General features: G+C 52.9%; 2 protein-coding genes across 2 annotated transcripts in view; one reads left to right on the forward strand and one right to left on the reverse strand.

The window, feature by feature from the left end:
* Nucleotides 1–5,809, forward strand: part of rmdn3 (regulator of microtubule dynamics 3) — a gene marked incomplete at its 5' end in the record, with an annotated part of 7,021 nt that extends 1,212 nt beyond the window's left edge. Inside the window, 10 exons of the mRNA XM_084484207.1 lie at nucleotides 159–310; nucleotides 1,145–1,493; nucleotides 2,023–2,125; nucleotides 2,442–2,502; nucleotides 2,835–2,910; nucleotides 3,034–3,111; nucleotides 4,047–4,145; nucleotides 4,494–4,547; nucleotides 5,215–5,295; nucleotides 5,378–5,809. Coding sequence (XP_084340333.1) covers nucleotides 159–310; nucleotides 1,145–1,493; nucleotides 2,023–2,125; nucleotides 2,442–2,502; nucleotides 2,835–2,910; nucleotides 3,034–3,111; nucleotides 4,047–4,145; nucleotides 4,494–4,547; nucleotides 5,215–5,295; nucleotides 5,378–5,431 — 1,107 coding nt within the window. The 3' untranslated portion in view covers nucleotides 5,432–5,809. The remainder of the gene's footprint in view (nucleotides 1–158; nucleotides 311–1,144; nucleotides 1,494–2,022; nucleotides 2,126–2,441; nucleotides 2,503–2,834; nucleotides 2,911–3,033; nucleotides 3,112–4,046; nucleotides 4,146–4,493; nucleotides 4,548–5,214; nucleotides 5,296–5,377) is intronic.
* A 327-nt stretch (nucleotides 5,810–6,136) lies between these two features.
* rad51 (RAD51 recombinase) lies at nucleotides 6,137–18,625 on the reverse strand. Its single transcript, XM_084483541.1, has 10 exons — nucleotides 18,580–18,625; nucleotides 17,721–17,810; nucleotides 16,300–16,437; nucleotides 13,773–13,890; nucleotides 13,295–13,386; nucleotides 10,907–11,001; nucleotides 9,873–9,986; nucleotides 9,176–9,305; nucleotides 7,423–7,544; nucleotides 6,137–6,649 (listed from the first exon to the last, which is right to left on the reverse strand). The coding sequence occupies exons 2-10, from the start codon at nucleotides 17,802–17,804 to the stop codon at nucleotides 6,526–6,528; spliced, it is 1,017 nt and encodes a 338-aa protein (XP_084339667.1). The 5' UTR covers nucleotides 17,805–17,810; nucleotides 18,580–18,625; the 3' UTR covers nucleotides 6,137–6,525.
* Between the last annotated feature and the right edge of the window lie 169 nt (nucleotides 18,626–18,794).

The raw sequence follows: 18,794 nt of genomic DNA on the forward strand, positions 1-18,794 counted from the left end.
AGAGAGAGAGAGAGAGAGAGAGAGAGAGAGAGAGAGGTTAGTGGAGGCCTGAGGGAGAGAGAGAGAGAGGTTAGTGGAGGACGAGAAGAGAGAGAGAGAGACTACTACGAGCAGCAGCTCCTCCGGCGGTGGTGTCAGCGTGTGAGGTGTGAATAAAGGTTGTTCTCTCCAGGAGGGGCGTGGAGGAGAGCCAGCGGGCGCGGCGGCGCCGCCCCCTCAGAGAGCGCAGCGACTCCCAGAGCTCCAGCTCCGTCTACTTCACCGCCAGCCAGGGCGCCGCCAGCACGCAGGGCGGGGCCAGCGAGGCCGGGTAGGTGCCCCCCGGCTCCGGCCAATCGGGACGGAGCCCTCGACGGGCTCAGGCGCTCTGGATCAATCGGAGCGCTCCTCTCGTTAGTGTCCTCCTGAGCCCTCGTTGGGCTCACACCCACAGCAGACTATATGTATTATATATAATACATATATAATGTATATTATAATAGATATATATCATATATAATGGATTTAATATATTTACAATTTACATTTATGGAATTTAGCAGACACTTTTATGCAAAGCGACTTACAATAAGTACATTTGTCTGAAGAAAGTATGTAATGTATATAATATATAAAGTGTATATAATGTGTATAATGTATATAATATGTAATGTGTATAATGTATATATTATATAATGTGTATAATGTATATAATATATAATGTGTATAATGTATATAATATATAATGTGTATAATGTATATATTATATAATGTGTATAATGTATATAATATATAATGTGTATAATGTATATAATATATAATGTATATAATATATAATATATAATGTATATAATATATAATGTGTATAATGTATATAATGTATAATGTGTATAATGTATATAATATATAATGTGTATAATGTATATAATATATAATGTGTATAATGTATATAATATATAATGTGTATAATGTATATAATATATAATGTGTATAATGTATATAATATATAATGTGTATAATATATAATATATAATGTATAATGTATATAATGTATAATGTGTATAATGTATATAATATATAATGTATATAATATATAATGTATATAATATATAATGTATATAATGTGTATAATGTATATAATATAACGTGTGTCTGTCTCTCTCAGGTACTCTACTGCGTACGCGGACTCTGACTACACGGACCGGGAGACGGACCGGGAGGAGGGGGAGGGGGAGGGGGGGAGGGGGGGGGAGGAGTCCGAGGAGGAGGAGGAGGAGGAGGAGGAGGAGGAGGACCAGAGCTGTGCCACGGTGCTGACCCTGCGGCAGGAGGAGTCTCAGGAGGAGGAGTCCCCGGGGGAGGAGGAGGAGGAGCAGGAGGAGCAGGAGGCGCCGCTGAAGGAGGCGCTGAGCGGGGAGCTGGCGCTGCTGCTGGCCCAGAGCGACGTGCTGCAGACCGGAGACGCCCGGCTCAGAGCGGACGGCCTGGGGCTGCTGCTGGCCCACCGCACACAGGTACACACACACACACACACACACTGCTGGCCCACCGCACACAGGTACACACACACACACACACACACACACACACACACACACACACACACACACACACACACACACACACACACACACACACTCTGCTGGCCCACAGGTACACACACACACACTCTGCTGGCCCACAGGTACACACACACACACACACACACACTCTGCTGGCCCACAGGACACAGGTACACACACACACACACACACACTCTGCTGGCCCACAGGTACACACACACACACACACACACACACACACTGCTGGCCCACAGGACACAGGTACACACACACACACACTGCTGGCCCACAGGTACACACACACACACACACACACACACACACACACACACACACACACACACACACACACACACACACACACACACACACACACACACACGACTCGCTGAGGCCCAGCCCTCAGGATGTGAGATGGTTCGGCTCTTCCTGCCGTCTTTGAGTGAACCCAGTCCTGTGATGTCTGTTTCCATGGCGACAGTACGGCGACAGCAAGGACTTCCTGTGGCGTCTGGCGCGGGCGTACAGCGCCGCGCACGCCTCCGCCCGCGACCCCGAGGAGCGGAGCACCATCGCACAGCAGGGTACACCCCCCGCGCGCGCGCGCGCGCGTGTGTGTGTGTGTGTGTGTGTGTGTGTGTAGTTTGAAGCGTGTGTGTGTGCATGCTTGTTTTTGATGCGGTGTGTGTGTGTGTGTGTGTGTGTTTGAAGCAGTGTGTGTGTAGTTTGAAGTGTGTGTAGTTTGAAGCGGTGTGTGTGTGTGCTTGTGTTTGAAGCAGTGTGTGTGTAGTTTGAAGTGTGTGTAGTTTGAAGCGGTGTGTGTGTGTGTGTGTGTGTGTGTGTGCTTGTGTTTGAAGCGGTGTGTGTGTGTGTGTTTGAAGCGTGTTCATGTGTGTGCAGGTCGTGACGAGGCAGAGAGTGTCCTGAGGAAGGGTGATCTGGATGCAGATTGTCACATACGGTAAGACACGCCCCCTTAAGACACGCCCCTTTAAGACACGCCCCTTTAAGATGTACTCCCTTTAAGACACGCCCCCTTAAGACATGCCCCTTTAAGACACGCCCCTTTAAGATGTGCTCCCTTTAAGACACGCCCCTTTACGATGTACTCCCTTTAAGACACGCCCCTTTAAGGTGTGCCCCCCTTTAAGACACGCCCCTTTCAGCCACGCCCACATAAGGCACTAAACAGTGATGGCTTCCCTCATTGAGCAGTAGGCGCGCTTCCTGTTTAGCCCCGCCCTGTATCCTGCTGTAGAGGAAGTGGTCACCATCTCTTCCGTCTGTGTGCAGCTTTGCGGTGCTGGCCGGGCTGACGGCGCAGACAGACAGCATGCACAGCAAACTGAAGAGCCAACGCATCCTCAAGGTCCACACACACACACACACACACACACACACACACACACACACACACACACACACACACACACACGCACACACACACTGTGGACCAGACGGTTCTCTGAGGGTTTCCTTCTGTCGGCTGCAGGAACATCTGGACCGCGCTCTGGCCCTGAGGGACGACCTCCCGCTGGCCTTCCACCTGCTGGGGAGCTGGTCCTACCAGGTACCATGTGCATAGGAGCTGGTCCTACCAGGTACCATGTGCATAGGAGCTGGTCCTACCAGGTACCGTCTGGTCCTACCAGGTACCATGTGTATAGGAGCTGGTCCTACCAGGTACCATGTGTATAGGAGCTGGTCCTACCAGGTACCATGTGTATAGGAGCTGGTCCTACCAGGTACCGTCTGGTCCTACCAGGTACCATGTGTATAGGAGCTGGTCCTACCAGGTACCATGTGCATAGGAGCTGGTCCTACCAGGTACCGTGTGTATAGGAGCTGGTCCTACCAGGTACCATGTGTATAGGAGCTGGTCCTACCAGGTACCATGTGTATAGGAGCTGGTCCTACCAGGTACCATGTGCATAGGAGCTGGTCCTACCAGGTACCATGTGTATAGGAGCTGGTCCTACCAGGTACCATGTGTATAGGAGCTGGTCCTACCAGGTACCATGTGTATAGGAGCTGGTCCTACCAGGTACCATGTGTATAGGAGCTGGTCCTACCAGGTACCATGTGTATAGGAGCTGGTCCTACCAGGTACCATGTGTATAGGAGCTGGTCCTACCAGGTACCGTGTGCATAGGAGCTGGTCCTACCAGGTACCATGTGCATAGGAGCTGGTCCTACCAGGTACCATGTGTATAGGAGCTGGTCCTACCAGGTACCATGTGTATAGGAGCTGGTCCTACCAGGTACCATGTGTATAGGAGCTGGTCCTACCAGGTACCATGTGTATAGGAGGGGGTCCTACCAGGTCTGGTGGATACGGTGGACTGGGCTGACTGGTGGAGACGGTGAACTGGGCTGACTGGTGGACTGGGCTGACTGGTGGACACGGTGAACTGGGCTGACTGGTGGACACGGTGGACTGGGCTGACTGGTGGACACGGTGGACTGGGCTGACTGGTGGACTGGGCTGACTGGTTTGTCCTGCAGGTGGCGACGCTGGGCTGGCTGGAGAGGAAGGCCGCTGCCGCGCTGTACGAGCAGCCCCCCCAGGCCTCGCTGCAGGACGCCCTGGGCCACTTCATGAAGGTACCACGTCCACGCGTTGGGGGGGGGGGGGGTCGGTCGGTTTAGCTCAGGAGGCAGAGCGGGTCGGCTGGTCACCGGAAGGTCGCTGGTTCGATCCCCCCGGCTCCTCCTCCTCCTCCTGGCTGTGAGTGTGGAGGTGTCCCCTGAGCGAGACGCCTCCTCACCCTGACTGCTCCCTGACCCGCCGGCTGTCGCCCTGCGCGGTCGACTCCGCCGTCGGGGGGTGAATGTGTGTTAATGGTTGTGAGTCGCTTTGGACGATAGCGTCCATTCAAGGCCCTGCATGTGAACGTGAAGGCAGCGTGCTGGGAGACCGACGGTGACCGCTGCTCTTGTTTCCGTCCCCAGGCAGAGCAGCTCAGCCCCGGATACTCCAGGCTGCTCCGACTGCACATCGCCAAGGTAACGAACCAGGCTGCTCCTAGTGGCGTCTGCTGCCGCCGCCGCCGCCGCCGCCGTCGTCGGATCTGCTGCTGACTCTGAGTGGAGTTTGTTCAGACAGATACCGGAATCAGAGAACGTCTGACACTACTCTGTCGCGCTGCGTTCGCCGACGGTCGCAGCGGGAAACGTCTCCACGTCTCAGACGGCCGCGCGTTCGAGCTACCAACTAGGAAAAAACAATGGACGCTCACGCTTAACTAGAAGAATACAAATCTACTATTAGATCATTTAGATTATAAATGTAAATGCTCTAGTTCTGAAAAAAAGTACTGTTCAGTAAAGTTACTAGTTCTGAAATTTGTGGACAGTAAGTGAAGCGACTCTCGACATTGCTGTCATCGTAAGAGAAAGTTCTGTGAGTCATTCCGATGCTACGTGCTTTATCAGTATATATCGGTATCGGACGATTCTTATTTAATCGGTATCGGGAAGGAAAAGATGGTATCGGAACATCTCATCATTTCTGAGGTCTTTCTGTCTGCTGGTCCTGAGGTCTTTCTCTGCTGGTCCTGAGGTCTTTCTGTCTGCTGGTCCTGAGGTCTTTCTCTGCTGGTCCTGAGGTCTTTCTGTCTGCTGGTCCTGAGGTCTTTCTCTGCTGGTCCTGAGGTCTTTCTCTCTGCTGCAGTGTCACAAGGAGCTGGGGAACGCGCCGGAGGCGGGCCGGTGGACCCGATTGGCTCTGGAAGCCCCCCCCACGCCCGACGAGGTGAGGCTGAGCGGCGAGGCGCGAAGGAAGGTCTGGCTGATCCCTGAGGTCACGTTTAAAACCACTTTCATTTCATCTCCAGGACGAAGAGACGGCAACACTGGAGGCGGAGCTGTCGGCTTTGACCGACCAATGACACTCGACCGGCACTGATTGGCCGGTTGGGCTGTCCGTCGGAACCCCAGACCACGCCCACTCTCAGAACAGGAGCACCACTGTGAAGACCCCATGAAGTTATCGAAGGCAGCGCGTGTTATTCTAATATCTCTAACCAGGTCCGGGGAGCCTTGCCTCTTAACACCCTGATCTTAACGTGAAGAAGACATTCCGATGATTTGAAGTGAACTTAGTGTGATGTTACTTTCCAGCCGTTATAACACATTCTTAATTATGGAATAATCCTTTTAAATATTGTATTTTTGAATATTTTGGGTCCGCTTATCGTCTGTTTTGTCTGTGACCAAACACCAGGAACGTCTCCCCCCCCCTCGACCGACCAGGCTGAACCCGGGTCTCAAACCCCGGGGGGAGGGGGGGGTTTAGGGGGGAGGGGGGTGGGGGGGCACTGTGTGTTGACTTATTCTAGATGTTGGATGTGCAGCGGCTGCGTGGACCCGCCCCCCCGCTGCGTCGGGGCGGCCCTGATTGGTCGTGTGGACGTTTTGTTTCCTCTGAGATTTGGTTTGTTGACGTCTCCTTCTGCCTGAAAGTTAAATTAAAGTTTGAAACGTAATCTGAAACGGCGAGCCGCGTGCGTGTCTTTTGTGTGACGCAGAAAGGGGGCCGTGTTCCGGTAGACGCTAAAACATTTATTATTATTACACTTTATGTACAGGGGGACGTCTGCTAAAAATATACAAGACGGGGGGCGGGGCTTAGACTTTTCCTTTTTCTCACGCAAAAAAACAAAACAAAAAAAAACATCACGACGACAAAACACAAGTACGTTAAATTATGACCAAACGATATATCTCTCTCCGTCTCCTCGGAGGGGGCCCCGTTGGGGCTGTGGAGGGCGTGGCTCCGTGGTTCCTAGGCAACAGGCCTGGTCGCCGGGCAACCGAAGCCTCCTTAGCGACCGGCCGGCGTCGTGACGCCGTGCCCGGGATCACGCCGGAATAAAACGGAAAAACGTTTTTTACAAACTGAAAAACATAATTGACTGTCCGGGTCGTCCGGGTCGGTGCCCCGCCCGACGTCATGTGGTCGTGTGGTCGTCGTGGCGACGGCTCAGTCCTTGGCGTCGCCCACGCCGTCCGCGTTGATGGCGAACATGGCCTCCGACTCCGGGAGGCAGGGGGAGTCGTAGATCTTACAGATCCGCGTCTCGCCCCGCCCCTTCCTCAGGTACAGCCTGCAAACACAGCAGCCAATCAGAGCCTTCCTCAGGGTACAGCCTGCAAACACAGCAGCCAATCAGAGCCTTCCTCAGGGTACAGCCTGCAAACACAGCAGCCAATCAGAGCCTTCCTCAGGGTACAGCCTGCAAACACAGCAGCCAATCAGAGCCTTCCTCAGGGTACAGCCTGCAAACACAGCGGCCAATCAGAGCCTTCCTCAGGGTACAGCCTGCAAACACAGCAGCCAATCAGAGCCTTCCTCAGGGTACAGCCTGCAAACACAGCAGCCAATCAGAGCCTTCCTCAGGGTACAGCCTGCAAACACAGCGGCCAATCAGAGCCTTCCTCAGGGTACAGCCTGCAAACACAGCAGCCAATCAGAGCCTTCCTCAGGGTACAGCCTGCAAACACAGCGGCCAATCAGAGCCTTCCTCAGGGTACAGCCTGCAAACACAGCAGCCAATCAGAGCCTTCCTCAGGTACAGCCTGCAAACACAGCAGCCAATCAGAGCCTTCCTCAGGTACAGCCTGCCAATCAGAGCACTCAGAAGAAGCTTCGGTGGTCTTCCGTCAGTCAACCGTTGGTCAAATAGACCAGCAGAGTTATTTTTTGATCGCTGTATTTAATTCATTTTGTATACTTTATTCCCCATTCAATGTGTTCAGAAGATCAGCAGTCACTGCATTGGGGCAACGAAGAGTTTTTATCAATCTAAATATCCTCAAACATTGTTGGTGCGCCTTTATTTTGAAGCCGGGAGCTCCCGCTTCCAGCCGGAGGCCTCACCGCGTGGTGGAGGCGTGGGCCATGATGTTTCCTCCAATCGGCTTCTTGGGGTCGGCCGAGAACATGGCCGCCCCGTCCACCTGGGCCACCACCTGGTTGGTGATCACCACGGCAACGCCGAACTAGAATCACAACAGGAAGGAGGGCCGCGAGGTAAGTTCAGTGTGGGTGGAGGTGACGGAGGTGTAGGTCGGGTGGAGGTGACGGTGTGTAGGTCGGGTGGAGGTGACGGTGTGTAGGTCGGGTGGAGGTGACGGTGTGTAGGTCGGGTGGGGGTGACGGTGTGTAGGTCGGGTGGAGGTGACGGTGTGGAGGTCGGGTGGGGGTGACGGTGTGTAGCTCGGGTGGGGGTGACGGTGTGTAGGTCGGGTGGAGGTGACGGTGTGTAGGTCGGGTGGAGGTGACGGTGTGTAGGTCGGGTGGAGGTGACGGTGAGTAGGTCGGGTGGAGGTGACGGTGTGTAGGTCGGGTGGGGGTGACGGTGTGTAGGTCGGGTGGAGGTGACGGTGTGGAGGTCGGGTGGGGGTGACGGTGTGTAGCTCGGGTGGGGGTGACGGTGTGTAGGTCGGGTGGAGGTGACGGTGTGTAGGTCGGGTGGAGGTGACGGTGTGTAGGTCGGGTGGGGGTGACGGTGTGTAGGTCGGGTGGAGGTGACGGTGTGGAGGTCGGGTGGGGGTGACGGTGTGTAGCTCGGGTGGGGGTGACGGTGTGTAGGTCGGGTGGAGGTGACGGTGTGTAGGTCGGGTGGAGGTGACGGTGTGTAGGTCGGGTGGGGGTGACGGTGTGTAGGTCGGGTGGAGGTGACGGTGTGGAGGTCGGGTGGAGGTGACGGTGTGTAGGTCGGGTGGAGGTGACGGTGTGTAGGTCGGGTGGGGGTGACGGTGTGGAGGTCGGGTGGGGGTGACGGTGTGGAGGTCGGGTGGAGGTGACGGTGTGTAGGTCGGGTGACGGTGTGTAGGTCGGGTGGGGGTGACGGTGTGGAGGTCGGGTGGGGGTGACGGTGTGGAGGTCGGGTGGAGGTGACGGTGTGTAGGTCGGGTGACGGTGTGTAGGTCGGGTGGGGGTGACGGTGTGTAGGTCGGGTGGGGGTGACGGTGTGGAGGTCGGGTGGGGGTGACGGTGTGGAGGTCGGGTGGGGGTGACGGTGTGGAGGTCGGGTGGGGGTGACGGTGTGGAGGTCGGGTGGAGGTGACGGTGTGTAGGTCGGGTGGAGGTGACGGTGTGTAGGTCGGGTGGAGGTGACGGTGTGTAGGTCGGGTGGAGGTGACGGTGTGGAGGTCGGGTGGGGGTGACGGTGTGTAGGTCGGGTGGAGGTGACGGTGTGGAGGTCGGGTGGGGGTGACGGTGTGTAGGTCGGGTGGGGGTGACGTGTGGAGGTCGGGTGGGGGTGACGGTGTGGAGGTCGGGTGGGGGTGACGGTGTGGAGGTCGGGTGGGGGTGACGGTGTGGAGGTCGGGTGGGGGTGACGGTGTGGAGGTCGGGTGGGGGTGACGGTGTGGAGGTCGGGTGGGGGTGACGGTGTGGAGGTCGGGTGGGGGTGACGGTGTGGAGGTCGGGTGGGGGTGACGGTGTGTAGGTCGGGTGGGGGTGACGGTGTGTAGGTCGGGTGACGGTGTGGAGGTCGGGTGGAGGTGTGGAGGTCGGGTGGGGGTGACGGTGTGGAGGTCGGGTGGGGGTGACGGTGTGGAGGTCGGGTGGGGGTGACGGTGTGGAGGTCGGGTGGAGGTGTGGAGGTCGGGTGGGGGTGACGGACCTCGTCGGCCAGGCGCAGCAGCATGCGGAGGAAGCGGCCCAGGTGACCCTGCCGGGCCGACAGCTCCCCCCGACCGGAGTAGTCCGTCCGGTACAGAGCGGTGGCGCTGTCCACGATGAGCAGGGCATACCTACACACACACACTGTGTTACACACACACACACCTACACACACTGTGTTACACACACACACACACACCTACACACTATATGTGTTACACACACACACACCTACTATGTGTTACACACACACACACACACACTCACACACACTATGTGTTACACACACACACACCTACACTATGTGTTACACACACACACACACACACACACACACACACACACTATATGTTACACACACACACACCTACTATGTGTTACACACACACACACCTACACACTGTGTTACACACACACCTACACACTATATGTTACACACACACACACACCTACACACTATATGTTACACACACACCTACACACTATATGTTACACACACACACACACACTATATGTTACACACACACACACACACTATATGTTACACACACACACACACACACTAAATGTTACACACACACACACACACACTATGTTACACACACACACACACACACACTATGTTACACACACACTAAATGTTACACACACTATATGTTATGTTACACACACACACACACACAGGGGGCGGGGCCTACCGTGACTCGGCCATCATGGCGGAGGCCTGGTACAGCAGCTGGGTCTGGTGGTCGCTGTTGAAGGCCCGGGCGTACGCCACGTTGTCCAGGACGTCAGCGCCCACCAGCCCGTACCTAGGACACAGGACACGGGTAGGAGACAGGACACAGGAAGGAGACAGGAGACAGGAGACAGGTAGGAGACAGGACACAGGACACGGGTAGGAGACAGGACACGGGTAGGAGACAGGACACAGGACACGGGTAGGAGACAGGACACAGGACACGGGTAGGAGACAGGAGACAGGTAGGAGACAGGACACAGGTAGGAGACAGGACACAGGTAGGAGACAGGTAGGAGACAGGACACGGGTAGGAGACAGGACACAGGACACAGGTAGGAGACAGGAGACAGGTAGGAGACAGGTAGGAGACAGGAGACAGGTAGGAGACAGGAGACAGGAAGGAGACAGGAGACAGGAAGGAGACAGGAGACAGGAAGGAGACAGGAGACAGGAAGGAGACAGGAGACAGGAAGGAGACAGGAGACAGGAAGGAGACAGGAGACAGGAAGGAGACAGGAAGGAGACAGGACACAGGTAGGAGACAGGACACAGGAAGGAGACAGGAGACAGGTAGGAGACAGGACACAGGTAGGAGACAGGTAGGAGACAGGACACAGGTAGGAGACAGGTAGGAGACAGGACACAGGTAGGAGACAGGTAGGAGACAGGACACAGGTAGGAGACAGGAGACAGGTAGGAGACAGGAGACAGGTAGGAGACAGGACACAGGAAGGAGACAGGAGACAGGTAGGAGACAGGACACAGGTAGGAGACAGGTAGGAGACAGGACACAGGTAGGAGACAGGTAGGAGACAGGACACAGGTAGGAGACAGGACACAGGTAGGAGACAGGAGACAGGTAGGAGACAGGAGACAGGTAGGAGACAGGAGACAGGTAGGAGACAGGAGACAACAGTTAGTAAAGAGTAGAGTGATTCTATTGGTGGTTGGGGGTTAAGCCCCGCCCACTCCTGACCAGGAGCAGCTCACCTCTCCGCCACGGCCAGCAGGCGCTCGGGCCGGAAGGTTCCCTCGGTGTCGATGTACATGGCCTTCCCCTCTCCTCCGCCCTGGTCGATGGGCAGCTGGAGCACAGGACACAAGAGACACAGAGACACAGAGACACAGAGACACAGAGACACAGAGAGAGACGGAGACACAGAGACACAGAGACACAGAGACACAGAGACACAGAGACACAGAGACACAGAGACACGGAGACACGGAGACACAGAGACACAGAGAGAGACGGAGACACAGAGACACAGAGACACAGAGACACGGAGACACAGAGACACAGAGACACAGAGACACGGAGACACAGAGACACAGAGACACAGAGACACGGAGACACAGAGACACAGAGACACGGAGACACGGAGACACAGAGACACGGAGACACGGAGACACAGAGACACAGAGACACGGAGACACAGAGACACGGAGACACAGAGACACAGAGACACAGAGACACGGAGACACGGAGACACAGAGACACAGAGACACGGAGACACGGAGACACGGAGACACGGAGACACAGAGACACAGAGACACAGAGACACAGAGACACAGAGACACAGAGACACGGAGACACAGAGACACAGAGACACAGAGACACAGAGACACAGAGAGAGACAGAGACACAGAGACACAGAGACACAGAGACACAGAGAGACAGAGAGAGACAGAGACACAGAGACACAGAGACACAGACACGGAGACACAGAGACACAGAGACACGGGGACACAGAGACACGGGGACACAGAGACACGGGGACACAGAGACACAGAGACACAGAGACACAGAGACACAGAGACACAGAGACACAGAGAGACACAGAGAGACACAGAGACACAGAGACACAGAGAGAGACAGAGACACAGAGACACAGAGACACAGAGACACAGAGAGACACAGAGACACGGAGACACAGAGACACAGAGAGACACAGAGACACAGAGACACAGAGAGAGACAGAGACACAGAGACACAGAGACACAGAGACACAGAGAGACACAGAGACACGGAGACACAGAGACACAGAGACACAGAGAGACACGGAGACACGGAGACACGGAGACACGGAGACACGGGGACACGGGGACACAGAGACACGGGGACACAGAGACACAGAGACACAGAGACACAGAGACACAGAGACACAGAGACACAGAGAGACACAGAGAGACACAGAGACACAGAGACACAGAGACACGGAGACACGGAGACACAGAGACACAGAGACACAGAGACACAGAGACACAGAGACACAGACACGGAGACACAGAGACACAGAGACACAGAGACACAGAGACACAGAGACACAGAGACACAGAGAGACAGAGAGACACAAGAGACACAAGAGACACAGGGACACAGAGACACGGAGACACAGAGACACGGAGACACGGAGACACGGAGACACGGAGACACGGAGACACGGAGACACGGAGACACGGAGACACAGAGACACAGAGACACAGAGACACAGAGAGAGACAGAGACACAGAGACACGGAGACACGGAGACACAGGGTTCAACAGGACAGGAGGACAACAGGACTGTGGACTGTGGGTCTGGTACTAGCGGACTGTGGTACTAGTGGACTGTGGTACTAGTGGACTGTGGTACTAGTGGACTGTGGGTCTGGTACTAGTGGACTGTGGTACTAGTGGACTCTGGTACTAGTGGACTCTGGGTCTGGTACTAGTGGACTCTGGTACTAGTGGACTGTGGTACTAGTGGACTCTGGTACTAGTGGACTGTGGTACTAGTGGACTGTGGTACTAGTGGACTGTGGTACTAGTGGACTGTGGTACTAGTGGACTCTGGTACTAGTGGACTCCGGTACTAGTGGACTCCGGTACTAGTGGACTGTGGTACTAGTGGACTCCGGTACTAGTGGACTCCGGTACTAGTGGACTCCGGTACTAGTGGACTCCGGTACTAGTGGACTCCGGTACTAGTGGACTGTGGTACTAGTGGACTGTGGTACTAGTGGACTGTGGGTCTGGTACTAGTGGACTGTGGTACTAGTGGACTGTGGTACTAGTGGACTGTGGTACTAGTGGACTGTGGTACTAGTGGACTCTGGTACTAGTGGACTCCGGTACTAGTGGACTCCGGTACTAGTGGACTGTGGTACTAGTGGACTCCGGTACTAGTGGACTCCGGTACTAGTGGACTCCGGTACTAGTGGACTCCGGTACTAGTGGACTGTGGTACTAGTGGACTGTGGTACTAGTGGACTGTGGGTCTGGTACTAGTGGACTGTGGTACTAGTGGACTGTGGTACTAGTGGACTGTGGGTCTGGTACTAGTGGACTGTGGTACTAGTGGACTCTGGTACTAGTGGACTGTGGTGCTAGTGGACTCACCTGGCAGGTGACAGCCAGAGTGTGGCACAGCTGGGTCTTCCCCGTCCGGAACTCTCCGAACATCTCTGTGATGGAACCCGTCTCCATTCCACCTGCAACAACATAGAACGCACCCTTATTTGGTCTGGAGGAAACATAGAACATACCCTTATTTGGTCTGGAGGAAACATAGAACATACCCTTATTTGGTCTGGAGGAAACATAGAACATACCCTTATTTGGTCTGGAGGAAACATAGAACATACCCTTATTTGGTCTGGAGGAAACATAGAACATACCCTTATTTGGTCTGGAGGAAACATAGAACATACCCTTATTTGGTCTGGAGGAAACATAGAACATACCCTTATTTGGTCTGGAGGAAACATAGAACATACCCTTATTTGGACTGGAGGAAACAAACAATACAACCTTATTAAGTCGGGAAGAAAATAAGAAAAGTCAGTCAGTCAGTCAGTCAGTCAGTGTGTGTGCTCACCCTGCAGCAGCTTGTCCAGCTCCTTGGAGCCGGTGGAGATCTGGATGATCTCGGCCCGTCTCTGGTGGAACTCCGTTGCCGTGGTGAAGCCCATGGGCACCAGCTTGGCCGCCTCCGCCTACCAGGAAATGACATCATCATCATCATCATCATCACATTGTCTGGTCACTAAAGCTGTCTAACCCATCAGTGTGCTGCCTGGTTACTAAAGCTGTCTAACCCTACCAGTGTGCTTCCTGGTTACTAAAGCTGTCTAACCCGTCAGTGTGCTGCCTGGTTACTAAAGCTGTCTAACCTGTCAGTGTGCTGCCTGGTTACTAAAGCTGTCTAACCCTACCAGTGTGCTGCCTGGTTACTAGCTGTCTAACCCGTCAGTGTGCTGCCTGGTTACTAGCTGTCTAACCCATCAGTGTGCTGCCTGGTTACTAGCTGTCTAACCCGTCAATGTGCTGCCTGGTTACTAGCTGTCTAACCCGTCAGTGTGCTGCCTGGTTACTAGCTGTCTAACCCATCAGTGTGCTGCCTGGTTACTAGCTGTCTAACCCGTCAATGTGCTGCCTGGTTACTAGCTGTCTAACCCGTCAGTGTGCTGCCTGGTTACTAAAGCTGTCTAACCCGTCAGTGTGCTGCCTGGTTACTAAAGCTGTCTAACCCGTCAGTGTGCTGCCTGGTTACTAAAGCTGTCTAACCCGTCAGTGTGCTGCCTGGTTACTAGCTGTCTAACCCTACCAGTGTGCTGCCTGGTTACTAAAGCTGTCTAACCCGTCAGTGTGCTGCCTGGTTACTAAAGCTGTCTAACCCGTCAGTGTGCTGCCTGGTTACTAGCTGTCTAACCCGTCAGTGTGCTGCCTGGTTACTAGCTGTCTAACCCGTCAGTGTGCTGCCTGGTTACTAGCTGTCTAACCCGTCAGTGTGCTGCCTGGTTACTAGCTGTCTAACCCATCAGTGTGCTGCCTGGTTACTAGCTGTCTAACCCGTCAGTGTGCTGCCTGGTTACTAGCTGTCTAACCCGTCAGTGTGCTGCCTGGTTACTAGCTGTCTAACCCATCAGTGTGCTGCCTGGTTACTAGCTGTCTAACCCGTCAATGTGCTGCCTGGTTACTAGCTGTCTAACCCGTCAATGTGCTGCCTGGTTACTAGCTGTCTAACCCGTCAGTGTGCTGCCTGGTTACTAGCTGTCTAACCTGTCAGTGTGCTGCCTGGTTACTAAAGCTGTCTAACCCATCAGTGTGCTGCCTGGTTACTAAAGCTATCTAACCTGTCAGTGTGCTGCCTGGTTACTAGCTGTCTAACCCTACCAGTGTGCTGCCTGGTTACTAAAGCTGTCTAACCCGTCAGTGTGCTGCCTGGTTACTAAAGCTGTCTAACCCTACCAGTGTGCTGCCTGGTTTCTAAAGCTGTCTAACCCGTCAGTGTGCTGCCTGGTTACTAAAGCTGTCTAACCCATCAGTGTGCTGCCTGGTTACTAGCTGTCTAACCCGTCAGTGTGCTGCCTGGTTACTAGCTGTCTAACCCGTCAGTGTGCTGCCTGGTTACTAGCTGTCTAACCCATCAGTGTGCTGCCTGGTTATTAAAGCTGTCTAACCCATCAGTGTGCTGCCTGGTTACTAAAGCTGTCTAACCTGTCAGTGTGCTGCCTGGTTACTAAAGCTGTCTAACCCTACCAGTGTGCTGCCTGGTTTCTAAAGCTGTCTAACCCGTCAGTGTGCTGCCTGGTTACTAAAGCTGTCTAACCCATCAGTGTGCTGCCTGGTTACTAGCTGTCTAACCCGTCAGTGTGCTGCCTGGTTACTAGCTGTCTAACCCGTCAGTGTGCTGCCTGGTTACTAGCTGTCTAACCCATCAGTGTGCTGCCTGGTTATTAAAGCTGTCTAACCCATCAGTGTGCTGCCTGGTTACTAAAGCTGTCTAACCTGTCAGTGTGCTGCCTGGTTACTAAAGCTGTCTAACCTGTCAGTGTGCTGCCTGGTTACTAGCTGTCTAACCCGTCAGTGTGCTGCCTGGTTACTAGCTGTCTAACCCATCAGTGTGCTGCCTGGTTACTAGCTGTCTAACCCGTCAATGTGCTGCCTGGTTACTAGCTGTCTAACCCTACCAGTGTGCTGCCTGGTTACTAGCTGTCTAACCCGTCAGTGTGCTGCCTGGTTACTAGCTGTCTAACCCGTCAGTGTGCTGCCTGGTTACTAGCTGTCTAACCCATCAGTGTGCTGCCTGGTTACTAGCTGTCTAACCCGTCAGTGTGCTGCCTGGTTACTAGCTGTCTAACCCTACCAGTGTGCTGCCTGGTTACTAGCTGTCTAACCCTACCAGTGTGCTGCCTGGTTACTAAAGCTGTCTAACCCTACCAGTGTGCTGCCTGGTTACTAAAGCTGTCTAACCCTACCAGTGTGCTGCCTGGTTACTAAAGCTGTCTAACCCGTCAGTGTGCTGCCTGGTTACTAAAGCTGTCTAACCCGTCAGTGTGCTGCCTGGTTACCAGCTGTCTAACCCGTCAGTGTGCTGCCTGGTTACCAGCGGTCTAACCCACCAGGATCTTGTCGGCCTTGGCCTCGCTGATGCCCTTGATGTGCAGCAGCTCTTTCTTGGGGGTGTAGGCCACCGCCTCGATGGTGTGGAAGCCGGCCTCCTCCAGCTTCTTCAGGTCACTGCTGCTCACACCGCTCTGCTGCAAGCACACAGCGTGTAACACATCGTCACCAGCCTGTCTCTCTCCTACGTGTAACACATCGTCACCAGCCTGTCTCTCTCCTACGTGTAACACATCGTCACCAGCCTGTCTCTCTCCTACGTGTAACACATCGTCACCAGCCTGTCTCTCTCCTACGTGTAACACATCGTCACCAGCCTGTCTCTCTCCTACGTGTAACACATCGTCACCAGCCTGTCTCTCTCCTACGTGTAACACATCGTCACCAGCCTGTCTCTCTCCTACGTGTAACACATCGTCACCAGCCTGTCTCTCTCCTACGTTTAACACATCGTCACCAGCCTGTCTCTCTCCTACGTTTAACACATCGTCACCAGCCTGTCTCTCTCCTACGTTTAACACATCGTCACCAGCCTGTCTCTCTCCTACGTTTAACACATCTATCACCAGCCTGTCTCTCTCCTACGTTTAACACATCGTCACCAGCCTGTCTCTCTCCTACGTTTAACACATCGTCACCAGCCTGTCTCTCTCCTACGTTTAACACATCGTCACCAGTCTGTCTCTCTTCTACGTTTAATACATCTATCACCAGCCTGTCTCTCTCCTACGTTTAACACATCCATCACCAGTCTGTCTCTCTCCTACGTTTAACACATCCATCACCAGTCTGTCTCTCTCCTACGTTTAACACATCGTCACCAGTCTGTCTCTCTCCTACGTTTAACACATCTATCACCAGCCTGTCTCTCTCCTACATGTAACACATCCATCACCAGTCTGTCTCTCTCCTACGTTTAACACATCGTCACCAGCCTGTCTCTCTCCTACGTTTAACACATCGTCACCAGTCTGTCTCTCTCCTACGTTTAACACATCTATCACCAGTCTGTCTCTCTCCTACGTTTAACACATCTATCACCAGTCTGTCTCTCTTCTACATGTAACACATCCATCACCAGTCTGTCTCTCTCCTACATGTGATACATCTATCACCAGTCTGTCTCTCTCCTACATGTAACACATCTATCATCAGTCTGTCTCTCTCCTACGTTTAATACATCTATCATTAGTCTTTCACTCTCCCTATTTACATTTAGTCTTCTGGATTTAGCCATTAACCATTTAAATTATTATTTAACATTTAGTGACGCCTTTAGGCCTTCAGTCCAATTATGTGGGAGGAGGTTATGGGACTGAATGAATACAAAGACCAACTCAGAAATAATCAACAGACAGAGAGAGAGAGAGAGAGAGACGATGTAAACACGAGCTATGTGGAGATGTTTCAGGGCCCCTACCTCCAGTCGACTGATGGGCTGAGGGCCGAAGTTCTCCTCCACCTCCAGCTCCTCCTCCACCCGCACCTCGCTCCTCATGGCCATGACGCTCTGAGACCAAACAGACAAGTTGATCAACACTCATACAACATATTAGGCCTGGGCGGTATGGCCGAAAGACATGTCACGATATAACTTGATCATGTTGATCGATATCGATAACTATTGATCATTTTAATGACCTAAAATACTAGGAATTACCATGCTGGATTTAAACATTTAAACTGTTTACCACTTAATATGACCTTCCACTGTTCTTCCTTGATAAATACTCCAATGTCGACACAACATGAAAAACACTCAATTATTGTAAATAAGTATGGAACCGAGTTTGTGTAACAAACCCAGCTGCTAGATTCGGTGGTCCAGTCTCTTTTCGATATATATTGAACATTGATCAAAGGTCTATCACGATAGAATAATTTATCGTTTTATTGCCCAGGCCTACCACATATAACCCAGATCATACACTAATATATATGATACACCTATATATACTAACGTTATACTATGAGGTTGGATAAGTCAGAGACCTTATACGTTAAATAAATGACATTCTGAAACGTGTGTGTGGAAGGACGGCTGTTGAAACATAATAAATAAGTATGTATATATATATATATATATATATATATAAATACTTTGAGACCATAACAAAGTAGATTCACCCCCAGAAACACAGGGTCAGCTCAGACGTTAATAAAGACGACACACAAGGCTCACCCTGAGCGGCTTATCAAGCTGCTGCCGGCTCAGAACAGAGCGATAATGAGTGAATATGTTTTAAATGTTTGATATGTGATAGATATTAAATAGTCACCGGTTTGTGTTCGTCGGTGTTCAGTAGTTCACCGAACGCTCCCGCTCCTTCTGCCTTTACGCTTACGTGATGACGTTGACTCGATGCCGATTGGTTAAAAACCAAGAGACGGAATTACGTCACCAGAACACAGGTAACGTCGGACCAATCACGGTACACACCACACACCACCGCCAGCCTTCAAAGTAAAAGTTGGATCGTCGGAGTAAAAATAA

The sequence above is a fragment of the Micromesistius poutassou genome, assembly GCF_964030765.1.
Source record: "Micromesistius poutassou genome assembly, chromosome: 19".
NCBI classification, from domain to species: domain Eukaryota; kingdom Metazoa; phylum Chordata; class Actinopteri; order Gadiformes; family Gadidae; genus Micromesistius; species Micromesistius poutassou.